This window comes from Nomascus leucogenys, chromosome 14, assembly GCF_006542625.1.
Source record: "Nomascus leucogenys isolate Asia chromosome 14, Asia_NLE_v1, whole genome shotgun sequence".
Classification (NCBI taxonomy): domain Eukaryota; kingdom Metazoa; phylum Chordata; class Mammalia; order Primates; family Hylobatidae; genus Nomascus; species Nomascus leucogenys.
This window is the reverse complement of record NC_044394.1, coordinates 85,422,383-85,447,038: the sequence shown is the minus strand read 5'-3', so window position 1 is coordinate 85,447,038 and position 24,656 is coordinate 85,422,383. Positions and strand designations below refer to the sequence as shown.

The 24,656-nt window shown below is 54.8% G+C and overlaps 1 protein-coding gene across 6 annotated transcripts in view; it reads right to left on the bottom strand.

The window, feature by feature from the left end:
* SLC38A10 (solute carrier family 38 member 10) overlaps window positions 1-24,656 on the bottom strand; it is a 50,954-nt gene that overhangs the window by 21,391 nt on the left and 4,907 nt on the right. For 3 of the 6 annotated variants that reach the window (XM_030828455.1, XM_030828457.1, XM_030828458.1), the window contains exons 2-10: window positions 23,949-24,066; window positions 18,815-18,860; window positions 17,139-17,232; window positions 15,918-16,061; window positions 14,367-14,491; window positions 10,526-10,628; window positions 9,465-9,647; window positions 5,348-5,459; window positions 3,770-3,876 (exon numbers count right to left, since the gene is read on the bottom strand). In XM_030828455.1, the coding sequence (XP_030684315.1) occupies window positions 3,770-3,876; window positions 5,348-5,459; window positions 9,465-9,647; window positions 10,526-10,628; window positions 14,367-14,491; window positions 15,918-16,061; window positions 17,139-17,232; window positions 18,815-18,860; window positions 23,949-24,066 (1,032 nt within the window). The other 3 variants (XM_030828459.1, XM_030828461.1, XM_030828460.1) reach the window with 3 other exon arrangements.

The following is a 24,656-nucleotide window of genomic DNA, read 5'->3' as shown; positions in this document are numbered from 1 at the left end:
CAGTACGGAAGGACAGACCAGCCAATAAAGTAAAACACAGGTCCCAAGTTAGGCTTGAATACATATAAGAATTTAATCTACAATAGCACTAACATTTCCCATCAGTGATGGATTATTCAGTAAATCATGTCTGATGACTAGGGAACCATCAAGAAATAAACTCAGGATACATACTTTGTTTCTTACACCAAAATAAAATACAGGTGGATCAAAGATTTAAATTTAAAAAATGAAGTCATTAAAGTACTAGAAAAAATGAGGGAGGAATTATTTTAAAATAGTACTGGAGTGTGGAAATTCTAACTATGACTCTTTCCTTCCTCCCTCCCTCCCTTCCTCCCTCCCTCCCTCCCTTCTTTCTTTCCTTCTTTCTCCTGCTAACTCACAGAACAGATGTTTTTTTCTAAGAAAGCCCAGTGGACTAAAACATGGGACCTGGCATAGTAGGACATGTGCCATCTGATGGGCAGAGGCTGAGCCTCTCATGCCATCTGAAGCTCCTAAAACTCACCAAGAAACTTCCTCATCAAGCTATGGCATAATAGCTGGTATCAAACTGGTCTTCCCATTTAAAACAATGGTAAAAGCTGGATAAAAACAATAAAAACACCCGACCAAAGACACTGGTAAACAACTGTCAGCTCAGACTTGAGAGGTTCGGATCCCAGAGGACAGAGAAAAGCCCTTAGTCACAGAGAGGTCAAGCCTGTTGCCCTTGGAGACTCATCAATCACTGGGACTAAGCAGACAGGACAAGAGAGCACAACAGCCTAGAGCCTGGGCACACTCACAGGGCTGGGCACCGAGAAGCAAGAATGAGGGCGCCCCAGCAGCCAGCGCTCAAGGGAGAGAAGGAAACCTCGGAGAAGGTCGCCACTCCACATTCTGTGTGCAAAAATCTCCCCCAAAGCACTTGCCAGCTACCAGATATGCAGAGAGGAGCCAGCAAGAAGATGAACGCCAAGCAGAAGATGAACGCCAAGCAGGAGATTCACCATCTGAGGGTGTCACTGCCCAGCTGAGACCCCAGAAGGGCTGTACCCTAGGAACAAGGCCAACTGGAAACACATTTGCCTCAATGGGACACAGGCCTTCTGGCTATCCCCTGTATGATGGATGAATGACAGTGTCACCCAGAACTTCTACCATTTCTCAAACACAACATCTGCAAAATACCAGGCACACTAGAAAACAAGACCCCATGACAAAAAAACAAGAAGCCACAAAGAATCAATATCAATACTTTTTTCTTTTTCTTTTTTTTTTTGAGACAGAGTCTCTTGCTCTGTTGCCCAGGCTGGAGTGCAATGGTGCTATCTCGGCTCACTGCAACCTCCACCTCCCGGGTTCAAGTGATTCTCTTGCCTCAGCCTCCCAAAGTGCTGGGATTACAGGCGTGAGCCACCACGCCTGGCTCAATAATTACTATCTGAAACAGTAATAACAATGTCTTGTGGAGTTTTAAATAAGGGTTGATATCAACTGCCTAGTATAATCGTTAGAAGAATAGAAATGTACCAACAAGCTAAAAGAAGAGTAAATATTTAAAATGTTTGATTGATCCAAAGAAAGAAAAAGCAAAAACAGAAAAAGGACATATGAGACAAATATTAGGACATAAGTTGAAAGTTTTCCCCCAAAAATCAGTTATTATATTAACCGTAAATAGTCTTAAATATTCCCATTGACAGACTGAATAATAACAAGACAAAAGCCAACTGTGTGCTGTTATAAGAGACGTACCATGAATATAATGGACTAGAGAAATCAAAAGAAAAGGGATGAAACAAGCTATCCTGTGCAAATACAAACCCAAAGCAGAACTAAGTTACCTACAAAGCCGACTTTAAGGAGAAAAGTATTTCCAACGATAAAAAGGAGTATTTAACAAGATAAAAGACAATTCAACAAGGAGATATAACCAACTTAAATCTGTCTGCTCCTAATAATATGGCTTCAAACTAAAAAGCAAAAAGTGAAACTAAAAGGAACTAAACGGAACTAAAAGGAAAAATTAACAAATCTGCAATTACAGTAGGAATTATCATACCTTTCTCACAACTCATAAACAAGATGATTAAAAAATCAATAAGGGGCTGGGCGCAGTGGCTCACATCTGTAATCCCAGAACTTTGAGAGGCTGAGGCGGGTGGATCATTTGAGGTCAGGAGTTTGAGACCAGCCTGGTAAAACCCCATCTCTACTAAAAGTACAAAAATTAGCTGGGCGTGGTGGCACACACCTGGAATCCCAGCTACTCAGGAGGCTGAGGCAGGAGAATTGCTTGAACCCAGGAGGCAGAAGTGGCTGACACGTGGATGTGTATTCTAATGTACACTGTAAGAATCTATTTACCGCAACTTGAAGACAGGCAAGATCATTCTAGAATGCTGGAGGACAGATGGGCAGTGACCTCTGGGGTGGGGGTGGATGACAGTGAGGCACCCATGGGGAGCTGTGGGGTGCTGGGATGTCCTATGTCTGCTCTGGATGGTGGTTCCACGTGGTTCACTTTGTAGAAACTTATCAGGTTGAGGCCGAGCGCGTTGGCTCACACCTGTAATCCCAGCACTTTGGGAGGTGGAGGCGGGTGGATCACCTGAGGTCAAGAGTTCAAGACCAGCGTGACCAACACAGAGAAACCTGGTCTCACTAAAAATACAAAATTAGCCGGGCGTGGTGGCGCATGCCTGTAATCCCAGCTACTCGGGAGGCTGAGGCAGGAGAATCACTTGAACCTGGGAGGCAGAGGTTGCAGTGAGCTGAGATTGCGCCACTGCACTCCAGCTGGGGCAACAAGAGTGAAACTCTGTCTCAAAAGAAAAAAAAAATTATCAATATATACCAGTAAGAAAAAGCTCAACAACTCCATAAAAAGTGAGCAAAGAACACAGGCAGTTCACAGAAAAAGAAATGCAAGTGGCTTCTAAACCCATGAAAAGACACTCAAGTTCCCGCCAGAGAGGCCAAGAATGATGAAGCCTGGAAGGTCCTGGGTGCAGGGACAGAGGCCTTGAGCCTGGCTGGGAATGACGCTGCAGGCACTTTGGGTAGAGCCACCACATTTACAAATGCTCACACCCCTGACACAGGATTCCATTTCTAGAAGGCTTCCTACAGACGCGTGCTCAAATACGTCGACGTGCTCATGAACACAAATATTCATCGCAATTTTGTCTACAATAGCAAGACTGGCGAGGTGAGTCCTTCAGAGACTGGGATTATGGAATTTTCCTGCCACGGAACCCATGAAGCGGCTAAAAATAGCCAGGCAGCTCTGTGCCCATGGCTGTGGAGCAACCTGACCTGCACAGGATTTTGAGCAAAAGCAGCAGGAAGCTGTGTTACAATTGAAGAAAAACCCACACGCACGCATGTCTCCACACGAGGGTCGCACCAGGAACAACGGTGGGTGGTGGCCTCAGGGGTGGGCAGCTGGAGAGGGGACTCAGAGTTGGCAGCAGGTCCATGGGCAATCAGTCACCGCAGAAACACCCTGAGGAAAGCGCTTACGACTCAGCTAAGTCGGCTCTCAGGAAAACTCGATGCACAGCTTGAGCAGCTTGGTGTGGCCCTGCTGGGCAAAGACTGTGCATCCTGGTGAACCCAGGGTTCCCTGGGCTGACTGGACCAAGTCCCTTTTGTGGGTTTTAAGTTTCTTGACAGAACCCATCTGAAAACGCTGAACCAGGGGCTTCCTTCTGCCTCCACTTCTCCCCAGCCCAGACCAATCAGCCCTTGTCCAGGCCACCCTACAAGCGGCACGCACCTGGGAGGAGAGTGCGTTCTTGTGGATTTTCTTGTAGATCAGCGCCGGGCAGATGAAGCAGATGAGGCTTCCCATGGTCGCACCCGTAAGGCCCAGGATGGTCTCCACTAGGAAAGAGAAGTGACAGGAGGGGATGAGGGGGGAAGGGCTCTGGCCAGGAGGGGACCTGAGCTTTTGCCCTGCACACAGGTGAGCAAGCCAGCATTGAAGGAAAGGCTGTCTAGGGGTGAGCCGGGAGCAGAGACGCCCTCTGTGCCCAGAAAGCCTGACAACCGCGGCTGATTCCTCCAACAGTGCATTTGGGCCCCAGGGTGAATTCTCTGATGGTTCATCTTTAAAGAGTCAGACACTAGGGACTTCCTGCCGAAACCAGATGCTGGCTCTGCACGGCACGGCTCCCGCGCCGCCTCTCCTGCCTACTGCTCCATGAGTGGCCCTAGGTAGGCAGGACCTATCCTAGGGCAGGTGTAGAAGCCAGGGCCCGGCGGGTGCTGCCAGGCTGCAGCCCCTGCCAGGAGCCCAGACAGATCACCTCTAGGGCTGTTCCCTGGGGAGAGTGCGTGCGCGTTCCCCTGTGGATCTGGTGATAATGAGCTCTGTCTTGTCTGCTAGGAAGTGGATGCATTTGGATAACATAAATACCTTCAGGGCCTTCAACGCTTCCCTTGGTAATGTGTCAACAAAATCAGAAGTCAAAAGCATCAACAGGACAGCATGCGCTGTTCTAGAATAGTTGGTTCTACAAATCGAGCCTGTGTCCCGGCACTGCAGTCTCTCTCTAACCAGGTGTCAATGGGTGCCTGCTGTTCCATCAAGCTGCCAGATTTCTCCTTTTTTCTTTTTTTTTTTGGCTGGAGTGCAGTGGAGCAATCTCAGCTCACTGCAAGCTCCGCCTCCTGGGTTCACACCATTCTCCTGCCTCAGCTTCCAGAGTAGCTGGGACTACAGGCGCCCACCACCACGCCCAGCTAATTTTTTTGTATTTTTAGTAGAGACGGGGTTTCACCGTGTTAGCCAGGATGGTCTTGATCTCCTGACCTCGTAATCTGCCTGCCTTGGCCTCTCAAAGTGCTGGGATTACAGGCGTGAGCCACCGCACCCGGCAAGCTGCCAGATTTTTTTTTTTTGAGACGGAGTTTCTCTCTCGTTGCCCAGCCTGGAGTGCAATGGCGCGATCTCGGCTCACTGCAACCTCCTCCTCCCAGGTTCAAGTGATTCTTTTGCCTCAGCCTCCCGAGTAGCTGGGATTACAGGCATGCACCACGACGCCCTGCTAATTTTGTATTTTTAGTAGAGACAGGGTTTCTCCACGTTGGACAGGCTGGTCTTGAACTCCCAACCTCAGGTGATCCGCCCACCTCAACCTCCCAAAGTGCTGGGATTACAGGTGTGAGCCACCGTGCCCGGCTCAAGTTGCCAGATTTTATCCCCTGCCTTTCTCTGTGGGCCAGAGAAAAAATGACGAAGTCTCTAGACTTTAAGAGACCAGAGAAGACGACTCGTAACTGTGTAGGTCCTGGTTGATGCCGAAGCCCCCGGGTCCCACTCCCCGGCACTAGGGCAGCCCTCCCGCCTTACCGTTGGGGATAAGGATGCCACCGACCATGGTTCCAAACACCACAGAGAGGGTAAGTGCTTTAAACCGGAGAGGGGGCATGTAGCCCCCTGCTGCAAAGGTGCCATCTTTTTGCTGTACAAAAGAAAAACAAAAAGGTTTTGAAATGACTGATTTCCTCCACCACTCTCCTAGAAAGCAAAGCCGGAAAGGGCTCTGCCAGGCTCACCAGGCACATCTCCACGAGAGGCCGGCCGCGCACTCACCTGGCAGGTGAGCCTGACCAGCACAATCAGATCTGGCTGAGCAACTTGAACGGGAACCTGCAACGTGCCAGGAAGGCACGAGGGCTTTTCACCCCAGGCACAGACTGTAAACTTTACAACCTCCTTTTGAAATGTGAGTATCCAGTCCTTCCGTTTTCCTTTTTGCTTTTAGAGCAATACCACGAGAGAGTTTTTTAAGTGCCAGGAAGTATGGAGAGCAGAATAAAGGCTGCACAGTGCTGCTCCTGCCAAATGCCCCAGGCCTCTCCTGGCCCACAGGTTTCAGCATGCAGGCAGAACACCCCCCACACACACGCACATACTCACACACACACGTGGCCGTGTTATCTCCAGGGTGCAGGCAGAACCCCCCCCACACACACACACACTCATGCACACACGCACACATGAGGCCGTGTTATCTCCAGGGTGCAGGCAGAACCCCCACCCCCCACACATGCACACACATGCACACATGTAGCCATGTTATCTCCAGGGTGCAGGCAGAACCCCCACATTCACGCACATGCACACACTCACGCACACACGTGGCCTTGTTATCTCCAGGGTGCAGGCAGAACCCCCACACGCACACACGCATGCACACACTCATGCACACACACATGTGGCCGTGTTATCTCCAGGGTGCAGGCAGAACCCCCACACGCACACACACATGCACACACTCATGCACACATACACACGTGGCTGTGTTATCTCCAGGGTGTAGGCAGAACCCCCACACACACACACGTGTGCACACACATGCACACACTCATGCAACATGTGGCCATGTTATCTCCAGGGTGCAGGCAGAACCCCCCACACGCACGCACACGCGCACACACACACATGCACACACGTGGCCGTGTTATCTCCAGGGTGCAGGCAGAACCCCCACACGCACGCACACGCACACACACACACACGCACGCACGTGGCCGTGTTATCTCCAGAGTGCAGGCAGAACCCCCACACGCACGCACACACGTGGCCGTGTTATCTCCAGGGTGCAGGCAGAACCCCCCACACGCACGCACACGCGCACACACACACATGCACACACGTGGCCGTGTTATCTCCAGGGTGCAGGCAGAACCCCCACACGCACGCACACGTGCACACACACACACGCACACACGTGGCCGTGTTATCTCCAGAGTGCAGGCAGAACCCCCACACGCACGCACACACGTGGCCGTGTTATCTCCAGGGTGCAGGCAGAACCCCCACACGCACGCACACACGCGCACACACACACGCACACACGTGGCCGTGTTATCTCCAGAGTGCAGGCAGAACCCCCACACGCACGCACACGCGCACACACACACACGCACACACGTGGCCATGTTATCTCCAGCAGATGTGCAACAAGCAGTGAGCAATTTCAAAGTCCAGGAAGAAGAAGAGAGAAGGGCACGATGAGGCGTCACCTAATTTCAAGTGCCTGTTTTGGCTCCAGGCTGCAGCCAGGCCTCTACTGATCTGCACCGGGATGCCGGGGCCATTCATTCCGGAGGAGGCGGCAGAGCCAAGGACAGCTGGCCTCAGACCCCACCTGCCCCAGGGCCCCCAGCTGTGGTCTCTAGTACAGGACACAGGAGCCAGACCACCTGGCTCAAATCCTTGCTCTGCCACTCACCAGCCCCAGCTGTGTGCCCCTAGGCAAGTGACTTAACCTCGGTGCCTCAGTTTCCTCATCTGTCAACAGAAGCATCTCCTCATCCAGCCCTGGTAAGGACCAAATGAGTTAACACGCAGGACGGGCTGGCCATGATGACTATCCCTGGGCTAGGAAACAACCACAGAACTTTCTAGAACTAGTTTTGAAGCATCCCATTTTCAGAATGGACTTTTACGTAGGATGGACTGTAGAAGATGGAGCCAGAATTTCCTATCAGCTTCAGGGCGGTAATTTGTATACAGGCCACGGAGGTGGGGGGTTAGGTCCATCACACAAGAGTCCTGGTCCTAGAAATTTACCTATGACATAGACCCAGAGAAGGGGAGAGGGGACTTTAGCATGAAGACTGTCGTGAGATGGTTAGCCACGAGAGGTCAAGGGTGAAGGGGCGGTGCACCCAGGCCCCCGCAACAGGTGGGGAAGCAAGGAAGCAGAGCCCCTGCAGGCTTGTAGGGACCATGGAGAAACGCTCACGGCACATAGGCCGAAGACAAGAAAGCAGGTGGCATGGCCGCAGCCGCACCTCTGGGAAAGGAGAAGCCACGGGCGCTGACGGAGGAAACACAGCCAGGTCCTCCTTGGGATGAAGGGGGGTGCGTGAGCTTTCCTACTTGAGTCACAATACCTTTAACGCCACTATCAATTTTTTAACAAGGTAAAAATGGGTCATGTACAGAAATACAGATGCTGCTCAGGTACAAAACATCAAACAGTGAAAGTTGGCCTGGCCGGATGCACGGGGGGACCCCATGGCCATATGACGGGCTCTGGCCTTGCCTCCTCGATCCTGCCTCACCTGTGCCCAGGTGCATGAACTCTGCAGAAGAAAGGAGCACCAGCACGTGGGGGAGGCACCCAGTCCTTGGTGCTTGGCCTCTGCTGTGAAGCCAGAGGCACGTGGCTGGTGGAAGTCTGCAGGAGGCTGTGGTGACCGCACACCTGGCCACATGGACAGTGAGCCCATGCTATTGTTCCCAAGGCCCAGGGAGACCCACCGCCCCCGGTGTGACTGCTGGACCCTCCCCCGATTCTCTGAGACCACTCAACCTGCCTTGGCTGAAACAGTTCAAGAGGAATGTGTGCCTCTAGCCACCAGGAGTCCCAGCTGACGGGACATACCGGGCTCACAGACCTCAGGCCGAGGGACAGAAGACGGATGGGCTACCGGGCGGAGCTCCCAAGAGGAGGCAGGAGGGAAACCTGGACGGGGCAGGGCTCTTACAACACTGCAGAGTGGCGTCTGCACCCCTATGCTCGGGGCGCAAGACAGCGCAGCGGGCCTTTCATGGTTCACTCTGCCACAAGGAGAGAACCAGGACAGCCCTCTGGTTTCAACTCCTACAGCTGGAAGTTTCTTAGAAAGAACTAAGTAGCTGCTTGGCCTACGTATGTTACGGTGAAAAAACCCAGCCTCACTTTTTATTTTTCTTTCTTTCTTTTTTAGAGACAGGGTCTCACTTTGTAGCCCAGGCTAGAGTATGGTGGAGCGGTCATGGCTCACTGCAGCCTTGAACTCTTGGTTCAAGTGATCCTCCTGCCTCAGCCTCACGAGTCACTGGGTACAGGCATGCGCTGCCATGCCTGGCTAATTTTTGTTAATTTTTTGTAAAGATGGAGTCAAGCAATGTTGCCCAGGCTGGTTTCAAACTCCTGGGCTTAAGCAATTCTTCCACCTCGCCCTCCCAAAGTGCTGGGATTACAGGTGTGAGCCACCAAATCCAACCTATTTTTAAAATGTGTTTAAAGACAGGGTCTTGCTCTGTTGCCCCAGCTGGAGTGTAGTGACGCAATCACACTCAGCCTCAACCTCCTGGACTCACGCAATCCTCTCGCCTCAGCCTCCTGAGGAGCTGGGACCACAGGCACCAGCACTGTGGCCTGCATCAAACTCAGCCTCTCTTATGGTTCAAAAATCTTCCGCTATATTGTTAACATTTTCCAAAGTTACACAAAAGTAAAGAGAACTGTGCAGTGAACACCGTGTGCCCATCTCCAGGCTCTGGCCATTATCAGCTCCTGCCCTTCAATCTGGTTCCCCTAGGCTCCCCCAACTTCCACCCTCCCAGGACTCCTCTGACGCAAATCCCCACTTTCCTGCTATATCTCTGGTTCAGGACAGCTGGGGGCTTACGGGAAGCAAGGCTGACCTGTGCTATTACAATCTGGAGAGCGCCCTGAGGGTCTTACCTGCTGCTCACACAGCAGCGTGCTCAGGGCCTGCCTGCATGGCAGGATCATCATGGGGAAGCCCACAGCCACCGACATCATGAAGCCCACACGGAGCATCTCCGTCACCAGGTTGGAGGGAAAGTGCATGAGCACGTTGCCGGCCGTGGCCTCGGTGAAGCTGACGTAGCCGAAAAACCCCACCTGTTGGAGAATGAGAAATGGCAACGTGGCAGACAGACATCCTGGTCGAGTGGCACCTGTCACAGTGGGCAGGGCATGGGGGGGACCTGTGCCCTGCCCCCCAGAATGGCCTTCAATCCACTTCATAATGAAGCTTCTGCAAGAGATGGCCTTCCAGGGGCAGAGCACCATTTGGCCTCCTCCTTCTTAAAATCTCTAGTTTCTGTAAGAACATGCCCATTTTTTTCTTTCTTTTTTTTTTTTTTTTTTGAGACGGGGTCTCCCTCTGTAGACCAGGCTGGAGTGCAGTGGTGCGATCTCAGCCTCAGCATACCTCCGCCTCCCGGGTCCTGGTTCAAGCAATTCTCCTGCCTCAGCCTCCCGAGTAACTGGGTTTACACGCACGTGCCACCATGCCCAGCTAATTTTTGTATTTTTAGTAGAGACAGGGTTTCACCATGTTGGCCAGGCTGGTCTTGAACTCCTGACCACGTCGTGATCCACCCGCCTCGGCCTCCCAAAGTGCTGGGATTACAGGTGTGAGCAACTGCGCCCAGCCCCAACATGCCATTTCTAGAGAGAATTAACAGAGGTCTTGGAGAGAGAGTAAGAGTGGCTCGGATAAAGGGTTCTGGAAGCAGCCCTGGTGCCCAGCTCCTCAGGTCAGGAGAGCTTCCTGGCCCAGGGTGGACCTAGGCTCACAGGGCTGGTCCTGGAATGATGGAAGCTGATGCAGCTGCCCTGGGTCCCCACGCAGCCTCCAGACACTGGGATGGGAACAGAGAGAAAAACCCGGCAGCACACAGGGCCGGGGCCACACCTGTGTCAGTCCCACTGGGCACCGCGGCACGTCATGCTGGCATGACACAGATGCAGAGAGGGCATGGCAAGGCTCTTACCATGACGTAGAAGGTGGTGACCACATTGAGGGAGGAGGCAAATATGGAGCTCATGGTTTTCACTGACGGCTCATCCAGGCTATCATAGGTGGGCAGCACCTGGCTGTATAGAAACAGGCCATTTCACTGCGGACCCGAGAGGCACGCCCTCCCCAGCGGCGCCACTTCCAGGACCTCTCTGCAGCCCAGTGAGAGTCTCTGACCTTCCTTCATGCAACATTCCCCACACACTGGAAGTTCCAGCGCTGAGGCCAGGATTTCGTGAGGCTGAGGACAGGAGCGTTGCAGCAGCCCCCACTCACGACAGCCCCCAGAGCGTGCACCATGCGAACATTCCCCAAGGGTATGGAACGACAGGCTGCTGCTCCACACCAGGGAGCGGGTGCTGAGAGTCAAAGCAGCCAGTTTACAGGGCAAGCAGCTGGAGGAGGCTGCTCAGAGAATTGCTGTCAAGAGGAGGGAAAGTTAAACAAACACACCCTGGCCTGGGCGGCCGGCCCATCTCCGCGCCTCCATCTCAGCGTCTCCAAACAGGCATGATCAGAGTCAGCACAGACAAGGAGACAGCCTGGGGCACGATTCCCCACTGCAGCCTCTCACTTGTGTGATGAGAAAACTGGCTTTGGTCCCACAGCCTGGTGCCAGGAGTGTGGTGCTGCTAGGGGTGGGAGGGACCTGAGCCACCGGCCAGGCAAGGTACATGACAGCCCTGCACAGGCAGCAGACCCATCCGAGGGATGTGTACAGGGACCTGGGCCCCTGGAGAGGGGTGGGCAAGACGGGAAGGGAGAGGCTGGGGCCATGGAGCATCTGTGTGCAGCTGGGGAGAAGGGAGCTGGGCCAGGCACATGCCAGAGCACAGGTGAGAGCCGCTCTGCCATGGGGCTGAAAGAGGACTCTGGAGTGGGAGTCCACGGGGGTGCTCCTAGGGTGTCCAAGTGGCCATGGCCCTGGCTGTTCCAGGGCAGGGGCTCAAGGGCACAAAGGAAGCTGGGTGGGCCAGGGAGAGGGCGGGGTGCAGAAAGCCAGCAGCCAGTAAATGGACCAGCACAGCGGCCAGCGGAGCCAAATCCCAAACCGCCTTGAAGAAAGTGAAAGAAAAAAACAGGACATCCTGACTTTATTAAAAAGCAAACCAGGCCAGGCACAGTGGCTGACACCTGAATACCAGCACTTTGGGAGGCCAAGGCAGGAGGATCACTGGAGCCTGGGAGGTCGAAGCTGCCGTGAGCTGTGATTGCATCACTGCACTCCAGCTTGGGTGCCACAGCAGGACCCCATCTCCAAAAAAAAGAAAAGAAAACCCAGCAGACTGAGAAGTGAGAAGACCCTGCCAGTGGCTGCTGGTGTCCCATTGCCCAGGTCCTAGCACACCGTCCCATCAGGCCGCCCTCAGCATGGAGTGCCATCAGCAGCAGTCAGGGGACCCCGCAGGACATGAGCCTTCCCCTCGGCCCAGGCTAGAAGGGAGCTGAGTGGCCAACGCCTGTGCACACAGCCCCAGGAGGCTGGCAGAGAAACAGAAGAAACACCCGAGAGGTCTCCACGGCCCTAGACCCACAGCTTCAGGAGAAGGCCGTGCTGCGGCATGAACTTCCCGGTGCAAAACTGTCCTCTTGCCAGAGCTGAGTCCACACCAGGGAGTCTTGGCTTGAGGGGACCAGCGTTTGTGCCCCATGACACGTGCTTACCCCCAGCCCCCAATACACACTGTGGGGAGTGACCCCCAAGGAAGCCACGGACACTGTGGGAAGAGGTGTCCCACGCGCACGGGGTGGCCAGGGTGGAAGGCCAAGCCCCAGGCTCCTCTCCAATCCTGACCACCTACCCCAGGGACCCCCGGGATCATCCCTGGAAAGAAACAAGGTAGGAGCCACAAAACCTCCTGGCCACCTGCAAAGGAGCTCCACAGATGGGGGACATGCTGAGCACTGGCCCACGGCCCCAGACGGAGCATCCCTGGCCCGCCCACCTTGCAAGGCAGCCTCTGAGGCCCAGCTCTGAGGCCCAGGGCCTACCGGAGTCAAATGGAGCCGTCCACGTGCAGCTCTTGGGTGTGTGCCCCTCTGCCCCACTGTGAGGATGGGGACCCTGGTCTCCAGACAGACCCTGCCCTCCAGGGCTTCCTGGGCTCAGTGCTGCCCGGCTGCTTCTCTGGGCCTAGGACAACCGTTCTGCATAACCAGGTATGCATTTACCAAAAACGGCCAGATAGTGAAGGCACAAGGGAGGCCTGGCCCCAGCTGGCATCCAGGCCAATCACACAGGCAGGGAGCGTGGCCGGCCACCCAGCAGGGACAGGCACTCCAGCGCAGTGAGGCTGTGGGAGGGAAGAGATGTCTCTGCTCTCAGCAAACATTCCTGGGTTCACAGGTGGGGAGGTCAGCGCGGCGGCCAGCACAGGGAGGGATGTCCCCGCTTGGGAGAACGTCAGGTGAATCTGTGGGCCCGCACGTCCTCGGGGAGGGGCAGAAGGGAAGCTGCATTTGTTGAGCCACACGCTCCAGCGCTTCAGAACCCAGCACCTGACCCCGGAACCAGACCCAAACAAGGTGCACAGGCTGCCATGTGGCCACCACCAAAAAGCTCCAGCTGCAGATTTATTTCTAAATATGCAAACACGCAGACACAAAGGGCAACTGGTAACTAGGTACGTGGCGGAAGAATGTGGCTTCTGTCACCGATCATAATGGGATATTAAACAGCAAGACTGGGGCGCGTTCTGGTGGAGACGGAGCTGCCAAGAGAGATGCTAAGTGGGAAATGACGATTTGGATCTCGCATGTGGGTGTAAACACAGCGGTATGAACAAATTTCATCTGTCACATTAGTTTACGATTGGCTCAATGCATGCCCACTAACACTACAGGGGCCGCTCTGCCAGCCCCCCACACGCCGATGGTCTTTTCCCGTCCGCGCCGGATTTACGCCTCTCTTTTCAGCCGGTTACCATGTTCCAACCAGGCATGAATCACTGGCTCTTGTCATTTTGGTGGAGAAGGTAATGCTGCTGGAATTATGGAAGAGCCCGATCCACACTTACAAAGCCCTGCGTGCCAGAGAGAAAGCAGGCTCGCGCGCACATGCAGGCCTCCAAATGCATCCAGCAGCCGTCTGAAGTCAATGTTTGTGCCATTTTCTTTTAAATATTCTCAGAACAGCTAAATTCTGGCGAAGCGCTCGACTCTGTGCAGTCAGATGGCTGGGTTGCTGCTGCATCCCCCACAGCCAATGCTCTGCTTGTGGGGATCTGGCAAACCAGAGACTCTCACCAGCTAGTCCCAAACATGTCCCAGGAATGAAGCCGATTTACCTCCCGATTCAAATATAACCTGGGGGGGAAGGTCATCACTGATCAAATATAACTATCTCCCTCAACCTGGGGGGATCATGAAAATAAACTAACCTGGGGGAAGCTCATCACTGATCAAATATAACTATCTCCCTCAACCTGGGGGGGGAAGCTCATCACTGATCAAATATAACTATCTCCCTCAACCTGGGGGGGGAAGCTCATCACTGATCAAATAAATTCCTCATGGGGGGGAAGCTCACTGATCAAATATAACTATCTCCCTCAACCTGGGGGGAAGGTCATCACTGAACAAATATAACTATCTCCCTCAACCTGGGGGGAAGGTCATCATAAAAAATATTAACTAAGTAAGAACAAATATAACTATCTCCCTCAACCTGGGGGGAAGCTCATCACTGAACAAGACATCACTCTTTAGCAGCCAGCAAACAGCAATCACAGTAACGAGAAAGAGAGGGTCCCGTCTCCCAGCAGCTCGCCCTCCCCGTCACAGAACTCCACCACAGGCCACAGCAGGACACTTACGACTGGCAGGCGAAGGACATGCCGAAGATGGGGATGCAGCGGAAGACGCCCTCCCAGCGGACATAGCTGACCCGCCGCAGCCACTGTCCACTGAAGAGGCCGTGCTTGAGAGAGGAGAGCACGATCTGCAGGGGGCGCGGGGAGAGAGCACGGGGCACGTCAGGACGCAGGCGGGACTCAGCATCCCGGCCCACGCGCCGCTGGGAAGGAGTGGTAGGAGAGTGCAGCTCTTCCCACCCACATCCCAGCCCCCCACCACCCTGTGCCGCCAGCTGGAGACAGGGAGACCCCACGCCTTTCTGGATTCCCAACCCCTGCCTCAGAGCACCCTGGTTCATCCCGCGGGCACCAGAGCAGCTGCTCTTGCAAGGGGGCTGCTTGGCACAGACGGGAGGAGACCACTGAGCGTGCATAGCCCTAGTTTCCGTCGGTTACAGAGGCCGGTTTCCCATGTGGGCAGGTCCCTCCTGATCCTGTACTGTGCTAGACATGGACATCTTCCAAAAGACTGGCCCACCAAGGATGTGGCTATCTCAAGAGTAAAGAGGTAGCTGCTACCAGGCTGGCCCTCACTCGGAGAGCTGAGGAGCACTGGAGACCTGGCTTCAATGACCACCTGCCCTCGTCCTGGTGCAAACCCGCTGTGAGACACCCAGGGTCCAGCCGCTCAGGGTCATTTCTGACCTTGTCAGGGTATGGGCAGGTCCCAGGGGCTCAGGTCCTGGGGCTCCTATGGGCGGGGGCCTAGGAGAGAATGCAGGGTGTGCTGGGGGCTCTGGGTGGCAGCCGTGTTCTCAGTGCCAACTCTACAGGTGGCCCCTAGTCCATCCTGTTATAAATTCTCATTTAGAAAAATAATAGCGGCTGGGCACGATGGCTCACGCCTGTAACCCCACCACTTTGGGAGGCCGAGGCAGGTGGGTAACGAGGTCAGGAGTTCGATACCAGCCTGGCCAAGATGGTGAAACCCCTTCTCTACTAAAAATAAAAAAAATTAGCCAGGCATGGTGGCAGGCACCTGTAATCCCCGCTACTTGGGAGGCTGAGGCAGGAGAATCACTCGAACCCCGGAGATGGAGGTTGCAGTGAGCCGAGATTGCGCCACTGCACTCCAGCCTGGGCGACAGAGTGAGACTCCATCTCAAAAAACAAACAAACAAAAACAATAGCTTGCCACCTTGTGTCAAAACACTGGCACCGTGAGCCTTGGTCACAAACCCTACATAAGACATCTTTGCATAAAGCAAGTGGACTTGGCGTTTCCTTCGCCTTGCCTGGACGACATGAAACCAGCCTCAGAGCCACCCCTGCCCTGAGCCCCAGCCTTTCCTGCTGGCCAACAGCACCTGGGTCCAGCCAGCCCCGTCTGCCCCTTGGTGCCCAGGGACTGTGAGATGAATGGCACTTCCTGGTACATCCTGCTACTTCCAACATATTCCCAGGAGGCAGCAGGTGGCCACACCAGACCTGGGTACAAGCCTGCTGTGGCCACAGGAAAGACTGGGCCAGGGGCAGCCTTTCAGCGGGTGCCCGCGCGTGCCGCAGACTCACCACGAACATGAACACGGTGTAGAAGAGGAGGGCCATGGCGCTGAAGGACTGGATGGAGGCCAGCATGTTCCGCTGCAGGCTGAGCGGGAGCACGATGCACAGCGACACGGCGAACAGCAGGAACATGCGGAAGGTGCCGCCCACCTGTGGGGAGCCGGCAGGGGGTCTTGGCCACAGCCCAGGCCTGCTCACCACCGGCTCTCTACACTGCCAGGGAGTGGGAGCACCCTGAACCCGAAAGCCGACGGCATCCAGGTGAACGATGCCAGCGGGTCTGAGGCTGGCACACTCGCCTGGAAGCCGCTCACAGCCGCTGTGCCATGTGCAGCCTCGGACACTGGGTATTTCCCTTCCCTGGAGCCCAGCCCAGCCCCGCAGCGAGACCAGACAGAGCAGGACAGTAGCCCCCCTAACATGGGAGGCAACACAGTGGCTGCGGGTCAGACTCAGCTGCCCTGGGCTGGGGGTGGGAAAGGTACAGACTGCCCTGTGGGCAGGACGGGCCCAAAGTTCTATCTACAAAGGTCACTGTGAAGCACGAAAAACGGAAGGTCGTATGGGGAGACAGAGTAGGGGGCCTAGCTCCCTGGACGCTCCTTGGAACTGTCTCTGACAACGAGCAAATGTGGTACATTCCACTCCTAGAGAGGATACCCCCGCCTCAGCTGTGGCCTTTGAAAGCCTTTCTACGCTGTTAGCACCCTAACGTGCCGTGATGCCCGCCCTGCCCAGTGAGGGGCTCTGCTCCCCGGCAGCGAGGGAAAGGTGTGTGGGCCCGTCAGGTGGGCCTCTCCATGGCGGGGGGCAAGCATGGAGGAGGCTACCCCAAGGTCCCTGCAAGAAGTGCTGAGTCCACAGCCCCCAGCAGCTCTGGGTGACCACGGAGGCCGGGGATGCCCAAGGGCCTGGCCATCTCTGCCCTCCAATGGGCAGCCTGGGCTGGCAGAGACTTGCTCTGCACTGTGCCCAGGTCTGAGGCTCCCCCACCCGCCCCTCATCTACATGGTGTCAGACTCTGCCTGGCTTGCTTCCTCCCAAGTACCTCTCACAGACGTGACCCAGCAAAGCCCCCGCACTCCACCAAGCCCCTGGAATGACAGCAGGCTCGACAGAAGCTTCTCGCGACCAGCATCCAGGTCTCAGTCCTTGGGAGGATCCCACAGAGGGCCTCAGAGCAGCCATCAGCATCTGAAAAACCCAGAACCCTGAACACGTCCTTACCTGAAACCCAAACAGCCGGGCGAAGAAGTTGGACCCCAAGTCGCCGATCACAACGTAGAAGGCGATGCAGGTGCCCAGCATCAGCCCGATCATGCTGCAGGGGGACGAGGGTGTGGGAAATGCCATCAGGGCAAGCTGGCAGCACCTGGGCTGCGGCCGGGGACCACCCCAAGACTGGGCTGAATGACAGATGTGATTTCTTTTTTTTTTTTTTTTTTTTTGAGACACAGTCTCGCTCTGTCGCCCAGGCCGGAGTGCAGTAGCGCCATCTCAGCTCACTGCAAGCTCCGCCTCCCGGGTTCATGCCACTCTCCTGCCTCAGCCTCTCCGAGTAGCTGGGACTACAGGTGCCCGCCACCACGCCCGGCTAATTTTTTTGTATTTTTAGTAGGGACGGGGTTTCACCATGGTCTCGATCTCCTGACCTCGTGATCCGCCCGCCTTGGCCTCCCAAAGTGCTGGGATTACAAGCATGAGCCACCGTGCCCAGCCTTTTTTTTTTTTTTTTTGAGTCTTACTCTGTCACCCAGGCTGGAGTGCAGTGGCGCGACCTCGGCTCACTGCAAGCTCCGCCTCCCAGGTTCACGCCATTCTCCCGCCTCAGCCTTCCCAGCAGCTGGGACTACAGGCTCCCGCCACCACGCCCAGCTAATTGTATTTTTAGTAGAGATGGGGTTTCACCATATTAGCCAGGATGGTCTCGATCTCCTGACCTCGTGATCTGCCCGCCTCGGCCTCCCAAAGTGCTGGGATTACAGGCGTGAGCCACCATGCCTGGCCGACAAATGTGATTTCTGGTTCACAGGGCGTGGTCAGGTTCTGTGGCACACACTATGTCACTTGGCATGCACACTGAACGACACTCAGCTTTTCTCAACGTGGTATTATACTCGCCCCTCCGCAGAGGCTCTAAAAGTTACAAAAATGCTCCATGATGGGCCTGGCAGGGTGGTTCACGCCTGTAATCTCAGCACTTTGGGAGGCCAAGGCAGGTGGATCACCTGAGATCAGGAGTTCAAAACCAGCCTGGCCAACATGGCAAAACCCTGTCTCTACTAAAAATACAAAAATTAGCTGGGCCTAGTGGCGTGCGCCTGTAATCTCAGCTACTTGGGAGACTGAGGCAGGAGAATCACTTGAACCCAGGAGGTTGCAGTGAGCCGAGATCGCGGCATTGCACTCCAGCCTGGGTGACAGAGCAAAACTCCATCTCAAAAAATAAAAAAATTTAAAAAGCCCCACAATGTTAGTCAAGTTAAGAGAACAATCAACTGCTTTCAAAAAAGGCTGTTCATTTGAGTTTACAATTCCCTAATTTAGAAGCCTGGAAATGCAATCTCCCAGCGATTTTTTCATCTCATAAATTTTTTCATCTCATGAAATTTTATTCCAAAGGAAGAAAAATATGACATTTGCAATGTAATGCCACCTTTATGCAGCAGTGCTTGAGGGGTGGGTGCGGTGTTAAGGACTACTTACCAAGTTCTTGGAGTTTTCCATACATAAATTTTTCTTACAACACTGAAGGGTACAAGTAATTGGACTTTCATGTATTTAGTGACTCTTCAGAAAAGTTACAGGTGAATCTGGGGATGAAACTGCTGCTCCCGCAGGGAGGATCCCCAGTGTCTGGGTGCGGGGGTCAGGGGCAAGCACAGCAGCAGGGCGGGGCTTACCTGGTCTCCACCAGCATCTTGCCCGCCTTCCCATAGGCGTGGAATGCTAGTGCAAAAGAAAAAGGAACACTCAGTCCAACAGCGTAAGAAGCACGTCCAGAACAAAGGTACTGAGCAAAGCTGTCAAGGGCAATTTCACAGAAACCCGTGGGTCCAGATTCTCTGGGGCATGAGGGGTATTTAAAATTCTGGCCGCCCGGTTATTTTTGGATCTACTGTCTGCAAATGAAACTACAAGAAACAAAGACAGAGCAGGGGAAGGACAGGAGGCAGGTTCTTCTTTCACTCAATCAGATTTTTTAAAAGACAAAGAGAGACAAGTCCCTGCAATGCACAGTCCTCCCACCCGGTGACCACTGGGGACCGGCTGGAAACAGCATCCCACAGCCCGGCATGGCCGAACCCTGTGCTGTTGGCCAGAGCTTGCAGGTCCCCAGAGGGTTCAGTGCCGGCCCCAGGTGCCCGAGTGCCACAGCCTGCACCAGAGGGACTCTGAGGGAGGGCTTTCATTTTCACCCTTTGGTTGGGATTTACAGAAACAAATGGAGACCCCTTTCGAGCATGGTGCTTCAGGAAGGGAGGGGACCAGAGCACCGGGCTTCTGGTGTCCATGTGGACAGCTAATGAGGAGCCTTGCCGATAAGGAGCATGCGTCCCCGACAGGGTGGCCGAATGCGGGAGGAGCCGCCATTCTCTCCGCCCTGACAGCAGGATTCTCTGCAGCAGATGAGAAACAGCGCTGACTCAGCAGGGTCCCTCCCAGGCCCCAGGCGGTCATCTGGTGACCCCCGCGCTTCCCCCACGGCCCAGCCGGAGGACGGCACAGGGAAGTCCCAGCTCCCAGGCGCACCCAGAGATGGGGTGCATGTGGCAGGATGGCCCAGCCCCGTTGGCAGCCCCGGCTTCCTGCCCCCGGTTTCCTCCCTCCCACAGGCTACAGGCCTCTGATGAGCTTTGGAAAGCAGGAAACACACAGGCCAGTAAGTATGAATGGGTCCAAAAAACACTCCTTATAACTTTAAACTACTTAGAAAGAAGCACAGCATTGCCGAACACCAGAGCCCGGAAGCAGCAAAGACCCCGCCTCCAGGGCTCACCCTGGCCTTTCCTGGACCTGCCTGCAGGCCCGCTGAAGGAGCCTGGCACCCCTTGAGTTCATCCCACAACACGGAAACCCAAGCCAGGCCCCAGAAGCTGACCTGAGGCTGCAGAGAATTTCAAACACTAAGAACTCCAGAAGCCCCCTCAGCAGCCCACAGCCCAGGGCCCTGCTGTCACCAAGGAACGCCCTCCACACACCTCGGTGATGGCACAGCCCGGATGCAACAAAACACCGCGCTCCAAACATGGAAATGCTCCTGGCCATAACGTGCCTTTTTATTCTCCAAAAGGAAGCTGAGTCTCTACAGCATATTCCAAACACGAGCACACCTTGCCCAAGAAGGTTCCAGAATATGCCTGCCGCTGGCAAAGGAAAATGGAAGGCCGTCTAGGAAATCAGGGTAGCACTCTCTTCTGGTTCCCAGGACAACGTCCTGAGAGCCCACCATGCTGAGACACAGCCCCATGCGCCTTCTTTTCCCACCTGGGCTAAACCCTCACCTGCCATTCCCAGTGTCAATCCCTCGGCAGCTTCTCCCCAGCTTCAAACACCAGCCCCATTTGGACCGACCCCACTCCTTCACATCCTGCCTGGACTGGCACAGAGAAAGGGAGGAAGAGGCTGAAGCGCCCAGCAAGGTCCCAGGGACCCAGCCCTCCCCCGAGTGTGGACTCCCAGTGTGGGCCCAGCCCCTGCCAGGGTGGAGGTGTCTGTGAGCGGTGAGCTCTGAGGGCGCAGCCTCCATGCAGGGTATACCCTGCCCCGGGTCCAGTTGGATCTCCCCCAGAGCCGGCACAGGAGCCACAGAAGCCCGGACCACCCAACGACAGGACGCGGGCAGCACTCCTGACACCGCCGCTCACAACCGAGAACTCAGAGGCCGTGTGGGGGCCAAACGGTCGCTGCTGCTGGGGGAGGCGGTTTCTAGCCCAGACCACGCATGCCAGGGTTCAGGCACAACTCTCAACAGGGCAGGGTCTGGGGCTCAGAACAGCTTCAGGAGAAGCCGCGACAGCTGAAGGAGGCCAAGTGACTGATGTATCTGTGTGTCTTCTGAAGAGAGGATTTAGAAAAGTCCATGTCGGAGCAAGACACGCAGGCAAGGAAGCAGCAGGTGACGAAAACGACAAAAGCCACCCGCAACCAGCAACAGCAAACAGGACAGAGAAATATACAAACGCCAACAAAAAACGACACCTCTCCAGGCTGGCACATGGCACTGGAGGACAGCAGGGAGGGTAAAGTGATCAGCGGCCACCTCCCTGGGCTAACCAACCCGAGGAGCCATCACACCGCAAACCTGCGCCTCGGTGGGGGCAGATGCCACTCAGAGGAAACCACCCAGCAGTCCCAGGGAAAGTAAGTCTGTGTGTAAGGACGGGACCCAGCCCGGCGCCTCCTGAAGACTGGAGTGTGCAGCTGCTGTCCACTCTGCACGAGGGCCTCGCCTTAGCTCCAGGAGACTCTCATCTTACCCTCCCCAGGGACACCTCTCCCAGCGTGGATCTCCCCACTTCTAAGACGAGCCAGGGCAGACTGCAGCTGATGTGGAGCAGCTGGGCCCAGGGGCCTCTGTCCGGAGCTCACACAGTGGAACCATCGTGTTTGGTGTCAAAGGCATAACCTGAGACACACTTGGTGTTTTGGAATCTTTTTCGTTTCTGGCAGGCGGAAGTGGACTGCGGTCACCCCGTGCAGGTAAAGGTTGGAAGCTCAGGTAGGAGTTCCAGGCAGCATAGAAGAGCACCCACCCGGCAATTTTCTTCTAGTCTTTCACATGTAGCCAAAGTGGTTTGACTTTTCAGGGACTTTCAATGAATAGACAGCCGGCTATCAGAAATGGGGGCCTCCCCAGCCCTGGGTCACGGTCTTCTTCCAGGACACAGCCAAGGACTTGAGTTAGGGCCTCTGCTACAGAAACCCTATACAGAGACCTCAGTGAGGAGAAAAGGTCGCCCTGCAGGCCACAGCTCTGCAGACCCAGGAAGGGGCCCGCCCAGGCACTGTGCCTCCTGGCTTCCGGTAGGCACGTTTCAGCCCAAGTTGAATTAGGCCATCTCACTGCAGATCCAATGTGACGATGAACTTCACTTCCTCAAATAACGACAAGAAAAGACTCTGACAGCGCCATTCTCATCAGGAAGGGAGGGGAAGGAATGCATCCCCTCCGGCTCCGAGGGCCAAAACGAACGCAGGACTCTCTGTGGCAACATGAAGAGGACTGGGAGGAAGTGGAGGCTGGGAGGCCAGGACCCATATGTGGACCGTGCAGGTGTTTTTATTTTGTTTGGCCCCCTTGGACCCCTAAACACCATTTCCTCTCCCGCCACCTCCTCGCTCTGCCGTGGGAACTGTGAGCCCAGGGGGCAGGATGGCCTTCTGCAGGGTGGACCCGACATCCCAGCCATACACTGGCTGGAAGGTCCAGAGCCTTCATCACAAGGCCAGAATTTTCACCAAAACCCACAGGGCCAACTCCTGAGAACATGGATGCTGGAATTTCAACACCCATGCTGGATGCCCCCAGAATGGAATGTGGAGCCGAGAGGTGCCGAGCCTGTGGCGGGCAGGGAGACAGCGTGGGCCGCACAACCTGTGGGCAGACGGGAAGGTGAGGGATGGCGCCCTCGAAGACAAACAACGTAGAAAATATTCCGGCCGGGCGCAGTGGCTCACGCTTGTAATCCCAGCACTTCGGGAGGCCGAGGCGGGCGGATCACGAGGTCAGGAGATCGAGACCACGGTGAAACCCCGTCTCTACTAAAAAATACAAAAAATTAGCCGGGCGTGGTGGCGGGCGCCTGTAGTCCCAGCTACTCGGAGAGGCTGAGGCAGGAGAATGGCGTGAACCCGGGAGGCGGAGCTTGCAGTGAGCCGAGATTGCGCCACTGCACTCCAGCCTGGGCGACAGAGCGAGACTGTCTAAAAAAAAAAAAAAAAAAGAAAGAAAATATTCCACACTGAAATGACGCAGAAAGCGCAGCCTTCTCTCCTGGCTGAAACAGCATTAAAGCAAGAAAGAACTAAAGGAAACAAAACTGCAACCAACAGCATCAGGGGAAGGACACAGCCACTGGGAGAGGAGCCACTGAACCGCAACAACAGCCTGGGCCTGAGGAGCTTCCTCCATGGAATTCCGAGTTGGGGAGAACAGGAAGGTTCTCTGCAGGCAGCTCTGCAGGAAGGCATCTGGTGTCCAGGAGAGACACAGAGCCAGCAGGTCTGCACCAGCACTGTAAGGACGGCTGTCTGAGCCTGAGTTTAGAAGAGGAAGCTCGCGGGGACCTGTATGGGAGCGGGCAGGAGCGCACGGTGACAGGGAGGCCTGGCGCCTCAGACCCTTCTGTGACACTCCAATTTTGAAGCATGTGATTATGATAACAGGTTTTTCTTTTTTTTTCAGAGTCTCACTCTGTCACCAAGGCTCGAGTGCAGTGGCGTGATCTCAGCTCATTGCAGCCTCCACCTCTCGGACTCAAGAGATTCTCCGGTCTCAGCCTCCCGAGTAGCTGGGATTACAGGTGCCTGCCACCACGTCTGGCTAATTTTTTGTATTTCTGGCAAAGATGGGGTTTCACCATGTTGTCCAGGCTGGTCTCGAACTCCTGACCTCAAATAATCCGCCTGCCTCGGCCTGCCAAAGTGCTGGGATTACAGGCATCAGCCACCATGCCCGGCGGGTTTTTTTTTAAACTGCATTTTTAAAATTTAATTTTTAATTCTTTTGAGACAGGGTCTCGCTCTGTCACCCAGGCTGGAGTACAGTGGCGTGATCACAGCTCGCTGCCACTTCAGACTCCTAGGCTCAGGTGATCCTCCCACCTCAGCCTCCCAAATAGTAGCTGGGACGACAGGCACGTGCAACCATGCCCGGCTCATTTTTTTGTAGCATTACATTTTAAAATAAAGAAAAAAAAAACCCTGCTATCCAAGGAACTCTTGAAGAATAAAGTAGAGTAAATAAATAAATAAATAAATGGAATAAGGCCCCCGCCCCAGGTCCAGAGCCACCTTGTGGAGAGGGTCCCTCACCCAGGCCGGCGTAGGTCCTCCGCTTGCTCACGCTGGCCGACTTCACCAAGAACATGCACGACTGGTGCGTCATCCAGGAGCAGAAGACCAAGAGCAGCGCCCCCAGGACGATGCCACACTGCAGGGTGGAGACAGGAACACATGTTCACAGCAGCAGGTGCTCCCCAGAGGCCCTCACCCTACACACACGGCTCACAAGGACCCTCTTCACCCCCAGGCCCTGCTCCATCCCAGTCTCCTGCCGAACGCGACACTTTCTAGCACTGAAAGGGCCATTTCCTCGCTGTGGTGGCCGCGTGCCTCGTCCAGGGATGAAGCTGCATGCGCAGAGCACAGGGGCGCCATCTCCTTCCCAGTCCCCACCTCAAGTCTTCATGGACAGCTGGGTGCTGCCAACTAATACCCCCTTGTTCTCTGCACACACCCTACATGCACCATCTTTAGCCACTTGAGTCCACAGCTACGAGTAATGAACACGTTCTGGAAGAAAGAGATTAAAAATGCCATTTTCCCTGTTCTCATAAGTTAAATAGACACTTACTGTGTGACCTGGGGATTAACTGCACCCCTAGGTATTCACTTACCCAAGAGGAATGAAAACATATTCATGAAAAACCTGTATGCCAATGTTTACAGCAGGTTTATCCACAACCCAAAAATGGAAAAACAACCCAAATGTCCTTCAACAAGCGAATGGATACAAACTGT